Consider the following 9,933-nt stretch of genomic DNA (forward strand, 5'->3'; position numbering starts at 1 on the left):
ACATGAGGAAAATGCACATGCATTCAAGCACACTACCTACAACTTACTGCTCAAATTACAATAAGGGCTACAACCTTGGAAGGCTCACTGCCTTACAAATGATTACAGATAATAATTGGAATGTTTGAACTGATAAACAACATCTACAAATGCCAAAAACAATTGCGGTTAAGCACAAAATACTTTGTTCTGCAACACTACTCTGTTTTGTTGTTCTTCTAAATTCCAAAGCACAAATCCTTTGGTAGCGCACGTGAAACTGTGCACAATCACTCATACACACTTTTCATGCAACCATAGATATAAAAAATAATCAAATCAATCACTCATATATATCCACAACATCAAATTAAAATTTTCTACATGCCGGCCAAAAAACGCATAACACGCAAATGAAACATGTTACCCAAGTCAGCTCAATCCGATCCAAAACAATAATGTTGACCAAAACAAATTATCCATATGCTTCCCATATGTCATCTTATCATCCTCAAACACACAAACAATCACCAAAATTACTATGCACGATCCGCACAATGAATTTTGACACGTTATTGTTGATGAAAATTGTTCTAACCAAAAATCTGTATACCAGATCTTCCAAATTATTCAAGAATCATCACCAGAGGCCATAAACCTAGAATAAGGCATATTACACATCCACAATTCTTCTCTGAGATCCGCAACATAAAATACTCAACACAACTGAATGCTAACCAAATTACTGTACACTACCAGATATATTGTTCTATCTCACCAGACCTTAGTCTTACTTCCGGTATGAATGAATCATGAACTGCAAATTGAATATCTAACTCCAATTTCTAAACAATAATGCAATCTAAACAACAATGCAATCTCTTGCCAACAATATCCCTCTTTGGCATTGATGGCAACACTTAGTGAAAAATGACTAAGTGCCGGACCAAAAGAAAAATAATATACACTGCAACGAGAATCTATCAACCGGACTCCAAGAATCAACAACTCCCCCTAAGATCAACATTTTTCACTCCTCTACACTCCCACTTTGACATCAATGGCAAAGGTAGGGTTCCGAAAATAAAAAATTAAAGCTAAAAATGCTATTAACATATGTACACACAATCCTTACATACTCACAAAAATTTGAAGATGTCTACATAAGAATTATTCAATGTACCTAGATGGCTATCTCGATCCTTCTTTAGACTCTCCGACACCCTTATAAATCCACTAAACAAGTAAGCTTGCACCTATGTTGTTTTTACATCTTCTGGATCATTATTGGCCAGAGCATCTTGAGTATCCTTGAGAGCACTAGGCATAAAATTCCACTTAGGAGTAATGCACTCCAAAGTTCTCCAACTCTTCCAATTATTCTCTCACTCTCATGATTCAAGCTTCTGATTCTCTCAAACAATGATATATTACTTGATTCTCATGACTACTCAAGGAAATTGATAGAGGATCAACCGACTGGGATATGCATGGTAGCTCATCCTCATGCTCCTTAGATTTCTTCTCAAAGTCTTCAGTGAACCTTTTCAAAGATAGGCATGATTTGTACAAGTTGCCACCTTCGGATAATCCATCCTTCATACTCTTTACATAGGCATCTAAAGTGACTCTATCTTTGGCAATCATCTTTTTCAATTTTCAAAGCCTCTTTGCATTGAATTCATTTCGCACCTTCTCCTCAACCTATTTTTTCAAAAGATTCAAAATGTGTATTTACAAAATTAATCAAACTTTTTGACTAGCCGAATGGGGTTTCTGAAGTATCCTTCTAAAATGAAGGCATTAATTTATCCAAAATACTGGTTGCCAGGGTTAGCAACATACTATCCTTAGTGTGTGACTTCAAAATATCCTCACTGGACTTTTCTTGAGAAAATGATGCAAGTTGAAGCTTTTGAATAGGAGATAGAGAAGCGAGGTTGATAAGATCTTGCACAAATTCTGAATCCTCAATTATTTGCTTTCACTTCACTATCTCTACAGTGTCTTTTGCCTCAATCTCAACTACAACCTTAACCTCCACCTTCTCCTTTTCACCATTCTTCTCAGTATCTGCTTCCTTCTCAAGAACCCGAGGGTTAACTGCATCAACCGAAGGATTATCATCCTTTTTCTTACCTTCATCTTCTTTTCTAGCATCCTCTTCACCCTTGTCAACAACATCTTCAGCTCTAACTTCTTCTTGCACACTAACCTGTACTTTCTCAACAATTTGAACTTTTGGGATAGAAGTATCATCCATTTTCTGCTCGACTTGTGATGCCATTTTTTGAGCTTCTAGATGAGTATCATCTTGTCCTTTTGCCGAATTAATTTCATACTAGTTATCAAGTAATATTTTTGTCAAAATTTTCTCATTTTCTTTTGCAACCTCATCAATTTTCCCAAACATAATTTTATTCACTTTGTACTTACTCCTGAACTCATTCTTAGCTAGCTTAATTAATCTTTCTATCTCTTCCTTAGAAATTACCGAACATAGATTAACTAATACATATTCTTTCAATCTCTCATCTTCTTTATTTGTTGTTTGTCTCCTAGCATCCAAAATTTCATACAAGCTCTTGGGTATGACTGACATTAGTTCAATTAGAGCTTTACTATATATATTCAAGTATTCTACAGTTGCTTCTTCTAAAGTTATTTTTCCAGATACATCAAAATTTTCATACCATTTTGATAATGGCTTCAAGCTACCATTCTTCACAACCTCATTCACAATCTGATGCAAAGACATAGGAGGCTTAACTTCAAGTTTTCCTTTCTTTCATGCCTTATCAAGGATGGTATATATTTCTTACTAGATGGATTCCCTTTTGAGACCTTGGTGGCCTTGGAAGCTTTGGCTTTGACCTCCTTGACTACTTCATCAGATTTAGTTTCCTCATCATCTACAGTCACAAATTTGATTGTCTTCCTTTTCTTCTCAGCACCACCAAATGTCTTGAATAATGGTTTGGGCTTGCTATCGGGCTTTCTTGAAGGCTTCTGTGAATCAGGGGAGGGAGAAACACTTCTTGATTTCCTTGGCTTAGGAGTATATGCTTCCAGTTTAGCCTTCTTCTCCACCTTAACAATCTGCTCCTCAAAAAGGATGTTCTCCTCTTTTTCTTTCCAGATTGCTTCCTTAGTTATTCCCATCCTTTTTGCAAGAGCCTCAACTTCTTTCCAAACTTTCTTCTGAATCATTGATTTCTTGAATTTTTGATGTAGTTTTAAACTCTTTTCTGCATAAGTCCCAAATCTTTCTTCGTCGGGATCCACCGGTTTTATCAACATATGTTTTGCATAAAGTTCCAATATATTCTCTTCAACTTCATAACCCATAGGCATAATTCATACCATCTGGGGCTCCATGGATTCCATTAAACATTGGTAAATATCCACCATAAAACAAATTGTGTCTTGATATTTCTCCATTATGTACTTAGGAATTCTTTCCATCTCATGCATTTCCTTCTAGAAATTCTTGAAATAACCCCATAAACTCTTATTATGGACCTTAGAGTCACTGGAGTTATACAAATATTCTCTAATTTGAACTCGTACCGGCCTGTCAAAGGCCCATTGCACCTATCCAACACCTAGAATCTCATTCATAAAGTAGAAAAATAAACATAGGAGCAGTGTACCATACTTGAAAGGATGTTTCTTGTTCTCTTTGATCTTCTTTATATTCTTTATCAGCTCACTCTGGAGTAGTTTGGAAAGGTCATTTTATTGTTTTCCCTCATCATTTCATAGGCGGCATATATTGCAGTACCAGAGACTGAATTCTCCCTGCTGGAATAATAAACCTTATATTCAATTACCATAGAGGCAAATTTGATGTCATGCTTGAGGATGTCATTGAGAATCATCACCCATTTGTCAAATTTAGATCTAGTTGCATTTGTCACAATATCATTCTTTACAGACTTCAAATATGGCATCTCTTTGGATGCACATAGTCCTGTCACAGCTTGAATAATAGTCTTTGTGATCTTTTGGGGCTTGTTCAACCACATAAATTTTTCATGCATTCTACTCAATATGTATCGGATCCATTCGGGTTAATAGAGAATCAAAAATCTAACAAATTGCGCGTAAACCTTGTCTTTTAACCCTTGAAATTATGGTTTCAACATTGAATTCTTATCAGACAGTTGATTATTGTATAGATTTGACATGTGTGAACTTCCCAATTCCTCAATGGGACAATGTGTGTAAACCCTAACATCTTCAATATGCAGGACATCGTAGGGCACATTTGAAAATGCACTTTTTGGATCATCTTCCATGGAGACAAATGGATGATGTTTGAAATTTGGTCATGCACACTCAATGATATCAACAACAAGAGGGGTAGCAACACCAGATGTGGCCATTTCAAAAATATAACACCTCAAACTTAAAAGGTTCTATCAATAAATAACTTGCTAACCAGATTAGGGTTTCTTTGCTAAATCGCCTGACAATTATTCTTTTAGAGCTCTCCAAACTTCTTCTCTTCCAATGCATAGTGACAAATGAAGTGGTAAGATTGATTTTTATCCTCCGAATACCTAACCTTTAGGTACAATAAATGCACTTTGCCTTAATACTTCTAGATACTCTGCATTTCACAAAAATCTTCCGCGAATCTTCAAATCTCCTCAAACTCTTCCGAAAATCCATCAAAAATTTCTTTGATCATCACATACACCTATGAAACCTACCAGAATTAGGCATGAATCTCAAATAAGAGGTTTGAAATATTTTCATGATAGCTTCCCAAAAGGTTGGATGCCTTAGTTCAGTTACCAGATGAGGTTCCAACACCGGAATCAGGTGCGGAACCATTTGAAGCTTCAAAATCACTCTTCTTAACCTAAGTCTTCTTCATTTGATCTTTGCTCTCTTCAACTTTTTCTTTTCCCTTCTCATTTGGCTTCACATTCTTGTTCTTGTCTTCCGGACCTCTCCTATTTACATTTCTACTTCTGCAATACTTAGCGATGAGACTAGATTTGTTGTAAGCATAGAAAACAACATTTTATTGTCTAGACTTGAAGTTTATCTGATTTCCCCTTGATCTGCATTGATTAGCAACATGTCCAAACCTACCAGATGAAAAACATCTAACATTTCTCCTATTTTGAAATTTATTCATCATACTTCTACATTCATTTGACTTGTGACCATACATGTTGCATTTAAAACATTGATTGGTAAAAGATGGACCATTATTGATCATCCTATTTCTTCATTAACTAGCAATATGACCAAATTTATTACAAACAAAATAGTTACCATTGAGCTTATGAGCATTAGGTTTCCTTATTGGAGGCCTTCTTGAATTGTTCTTCTGTTGTGCTAATTTAGAGCTTTCACCTTTCTCAAATCCAAGACCTTGAGTATCATTAGGATTCTTCTGGTGTGCAAGGATTTCATCAAGTCTGGCTGAGCTGGTCCAGAACTTCTCATTATATTCATTTGCAACATCAAGATCATACATAAGAAGAATGATCTACCTTTCAAGATCTTCCTCATGTTGTCTAGAGTCTTGCAGGTCAAGCTTTAGTTTTCCATTCTCATTCTCAAGTCTGCAACATTCTTCAAATTTGTCTTTCAAGAACTGAGCAAGCTTCTCCTCATTATTCTTCCTTTCTTCAATCTCCTTTCTTAATCTCATCACAATGGCTTCCATCTTATTATTCTGGACAACATTAGCTCTAGTAAGTCTCTCAAACTCTTTCGTCTTCTCCTTTAGGGCTTGATCATAAATGCTTTGGCATTCTTTCTCTTTCAGCTTATCAACAGATTCCTTTCTTTTCTCCCTTGACTTGTTCAACTGATATTTCAATGATTTAATGAAGATCTCAACATCCTTAAGGTTTGATTTTACTTGTCGGGCCTCAGTTTCAGCTTGATCAAGATCCTCAAGTACTACAACAAGTTGATGTTTCTGACTACCAAAATCCATTGACTCACCATCCTAGATCCTCCTCAAGTTGTTAGGCTTCTTTCGAGGAAATAGGCTCTGATAGAAATTGTCAGAGTCAAGCAACACTGAGAGGGGGGGGGGGGGGTGAATCAGTGTTCTGCAATTTTTAACATTCTTAATTTGTCCTTTAAACCACTTTGGTGCAGGGGCACCTCGTGACTAGGATAATCAGGGTAATGAAGGCCTAAAGATCACACATGAGAATGTGATCTTTCAATCTATGTAATAGGATAGTTTAGTTTGTTTTATTTTTGTAATAAACCCCGCTTTGTTACCCAATGACATGGATTTGGCAAGTTGATAAGCCACCATGGGCATATGGGCCTAGGGGTATTTAGTTGAGTATTTTCTAGGTGTTTATGTTTTGGAGGTGTCTTAGGAAACTTGTTGAGATACTTTACAAGACAACATGGTGAAAAGTGGGATTCAATCTTATCCCAGGTTGAGTTTGCCTACAATGACACTATAAATAGAAGCACGGGGAAGTCGCCATTTCAGATTGTGTATGGGTTGCATCCAAGAGGGGTATTGGAGTTGAGAGCTACCCCATACGGAACCTATAAGTGTAGATGGGGAGAGGTTTGTTGAAGCCATAAAGGAAGTCCATGAGCAGGTCAAGATGCAACTTCAAAAGTCATCAGACAAGTACAAAGAACATGTGAATTAGAAAAGGAGAGAATTATAATTTCAGATTGGAGATTTGGTTTAGGTGAATTTGAAGAAGGAAAGGTTACCAAAGGGAAAGCACACTAAGCTCATGTAGAGGAAAGTAGGACCATGTCAAATCTTGAAGAAGTTTGGCAACAATGCCTATGAAATTCAATTACCACTTGACCTTGGCATATCTCCTATTTTTAATGTTTGTGATCTAACTCCTTTTAAAGGTGATTCTAATGCAGGTAACTCACATCAGACCCTAGAAGATGCAATAGATATAGATCTTCCCAAACATGAGCCACCTAAACTTGAGAAAGTGTTGGATACCAAGGTTGTCAAGAAGACTAGGAGAAATGAGTACACTCAATACTTGGTCAAATGGAAAGGAAAACCAAACTCCAAAGCCATTTGGTTGGATGAAAATCAGATCAAGAAGCATGGCACCACATTACATGACCTCATCTCAAGTGGACTTGAGATTCATTCACCCTAGGAGTATGGTGTAGGGGAACCTCATGACTAAGATAATCAGGGCAATGAAGGCCTAAAGATCACACATGAGAATGTGAGCTTTCAATCTATGTAATAGGATAGTTTAGTTTGTTTGATTTTTGTAATAAACCCCACTTTGTTACCCAATGACATGGATTTGGCAAGTCGATAAGCCACCATGGGCATATGGGCCTAGGGGTATTTAGTTGAGTATTTTCTAGGTGTTAATGTGTTGGAGGTGTCTTAGGAAGGGTTAAGACATGTTGGAACAACTATAGGTATGCGGACTTAACATGTGTCAAAGTTCCTAAAACATGACAACTTTTAGTTACAAAGAGAAACTTCTTTCCAATGGTCACCAAAGTTAAAATGGTGGTTGATAACCATTAAATAAGGTATAAAATTTCATTCCCAATCATCATTTGGGGAAAAGGAGAGTTTTGTAAACAATTGGCATCATTCAAGCAATAAAGTTCTGAGAATTTTCTGCAATTTTGTTATTATGCATGGTGTACCGTACTGTATGGACATTTTGGAATTAGAAAACTAGTGGGATGTGTTAGAGTGGCAAATAAAATTTAATATTCATCAATTCTAAAGTCCTAATTCACCAAGACAAGGGAGGAACCTACAATTTCTGGAAGTGATCTAGATTTGACAGTTTTACCTAGGGTTTCATAAAGAAATGGCCTCATCTTGCTGATCCTTCGTTGATGGTCAACAAATTTGGAGGAGATGAAAGTATGGACAATGTATTTTAGGGTTTTGAAAACCTTTTTAAGGTTAGGACCAGTTGGAGGCAAGGGTTTGATGCATTAAGGTGGGTAACTCCATGTGGCCACTGTGCAAGTGAAAGCAAATAGGTCTCACATCAAGTGTTAGGGGTCTGATCATTGCCTAAAACTCAGGAATTGGTGGATTTACCATTTCCTAAGAGTTTTCCTTGTGTTAGTTTGACAAGATAGGGCTTGTGCCTATCCTCTCCTTTGTAAAATAGGCCTAATTGGGGCCATTAGGTCTCCTAACCAAGATGGGATTTGGACCTTTGTATTTATGAACTATTGTAACCATTTGGATATGTTTTGTAACTCAGTGAAGGGTATTCAAATATGGAATTATTTGTTTGGGTCCTTTGGAGAAATAAGGATTTAATTGTGGAAAACCAGTCTGGCAGGGCTACTAGGATTTGTAGGCCTTATTGCAGCAGTTGGCACAAACCTTTAGAGGGAACCTAAATTGGTGATTGCAAAGAGTCTTAATGACCTAGGGGACTTCAACCCAAGCCCTAGATAGGCACTAATGAATTGGAGAGAGGACCAAACCTTGTTGGGTTATAGGGTCCTTAAGAATCATTAGAAGACCTTGTGAAGCACTCAAGGTAAGTGACCTTGTGAGGATGCATTTAGGAAGGTATGGATGTGAGACTTTTCAAATTGATCTTTCTATACCCCTAAGAGTCTTTTTTGATTACTCGAGTCCTTGGTTTGTCCTTGGATTAGGAAACCTATTCAATACCTACACCAGGGCTCCGCATCAAATTGGTATCAAAGCATAGGAGGAATCCTTTTGGGAAGGATAATAGTACATGTCAGCAGAAGAATCAAAGGGTGAGGCTAGAAGCATGCCATCATAGGTGAAAAATGTGGAACTTACCAAGATGGTGCAAGAAAACAAAGAAGAGAATAATCGGCTTAGAAAGTTGATAGAAAACTTGGAAGGCAGACTAGAGAGAGGAGGACCTGATGGCTCAGAGGAAGTGGGAGAAGAAGAGGAGAACCCATAGGGGCAGGAAGAAGAGGAAGTTCCGATAGAGCATAGGTACCTGGTCAATGCCTTGAAGTCTTTGGAGAGGAGAACCATGGACTAGAAATCAAATCTTCCTATTTTCAATGGGAAGATGGATGTTGATGGAGTGATGGACTGGATAGAGTCCTTGAACAACTTGTTTGAATGTGAAGACATTGTTGACAATCAAAAGGTGAAGATTACCAAGTCAAAAATGCAGGGAGTAGTTCTAACATGGTGGAATTTTTTGTAAGGGGAAATATTAAAAGAGGCAAGAGGAATGATCACCTCTTGGAAGAAGATGATTCCAGAGATCAAGGGAGTATATGTACCTGAGGACTATGAGGTCCAATCACACAAGAGAAGGCAGAATCTCAAACAAAAAGAGATGGATTTGTGTGCCTACATTGAAGAATTTCATAAATTGAGTATAAAGTCTAAGAAGTTTGAAGATGAAAGTGAAAGAGTGGCAAGGTATCTAAACAACCTAAGGTGGAACATACAAGAAGAGTTGAACCTCTTGTACCCTGACACTGTTCATAAATGCTATCAACTAGAATTGAAGGTAGAGGAGAAGCTTAAAAAAAGACAAGAGAAGAGTAGTAGAGGAAGGGGTAAGCAATCAAAAGGAAGGAGCAACTTCAGAGGAAGAGGATCAAATTTTGAGTTCCAAGGAGAGAGCAGTCAAGACTCCTCAAGGAATGACAACAACAATAAGCGAAAATTTAGAGGGAGAAGGCCTAATTTCAGAGGTAGATCATCAGGAAGAGGAGCAAGACCAATAATGTGTTTTAATTACAACCAAGAGGGACACATTTCCAGTAGGTTCCCAGAGAAGATGGGGTCTAGTTCCCAAGGAGAAAGGAGAACCATCCTGATTCAAGAATCAGATTACCAAGGTGGGAGTAAACTTGATTTATATGCTTATCCAGAGACCAGAGAGGCATTAATTTTGAGGAGAACCCTCTTGAAGGTACCAACACCTATGGAGCCACCTCAAAGGAAGTCTATCTTCTGCACCACTTGCTAATCAG

The 9,933-nt window shown here is 37.4% G+C and overlaps 1 protein-coding gene across 1 annotated transcript; it reads right to left on the reverse strand.

Annotated features, from left to right (window-relative positions):
• Positions 1–1,963: 1,963 nt before the first annotated feature.
• LOC131858953 (uncharacterized) lies at positions 1,964–3,327 on the reverse strand. The gene is made up of 3 exons (XM_059212450.1): positions 2,824–3,327; positions 2,624–2,722; positions 1,964–2,320 (listed from the first exon to the last, which is right to left on the reverse strand). Exons 1-3 carry the CDS (start codon positions 3,325–3,327, stop codon positions 1,964–1,966), a joined length of 960 nt encoding a protein of 319 aa, XP_059068433.1.
• Positions 3,328–9,933: the final 6,606 nt, after the last annotated feature.

This window comes from Cryptomeria japonica, chromosome 10 (assembly GCF_030272615.1).
Source record: "Cryptomeria japonica chromosome 10, Sugi_1.0, whole genome shotgun sequence".
Classification (NCBI taxonomy): domain Eukaryota; kingdom Viridiplantae; phylum Streptophyta; class Pinopsida; order Cupressales; family Cupressaceae; genus Cryptomeria; species Cryptomeria japonica.

Excerpts from the sequence above, each read along its gene's own strand:
- LOC131858953 (XM_059212450.1), bottom strand. The coding sequence starts at position 3,327 with ATGGGTTATGAAGTTGAAGAGAATATATTGGAACTTTATGCAAAACAT. Across the intron at positions 2,723-2,823 it reads AAGCTTCCAAGGCCACCAAG|ATTGTGAATGAGGTTGTGAA; the intron begins GTCTCAAAAGGG and ends TCTTTGCATCAG. Across the intron at positions 2,321-2,623 it reads TAACTTTAGAAGAAGCAACT|TATGAAATTAATTCGGCAAA; the intron begins GTAGAATACTTG and ends CTTGATAACTAG.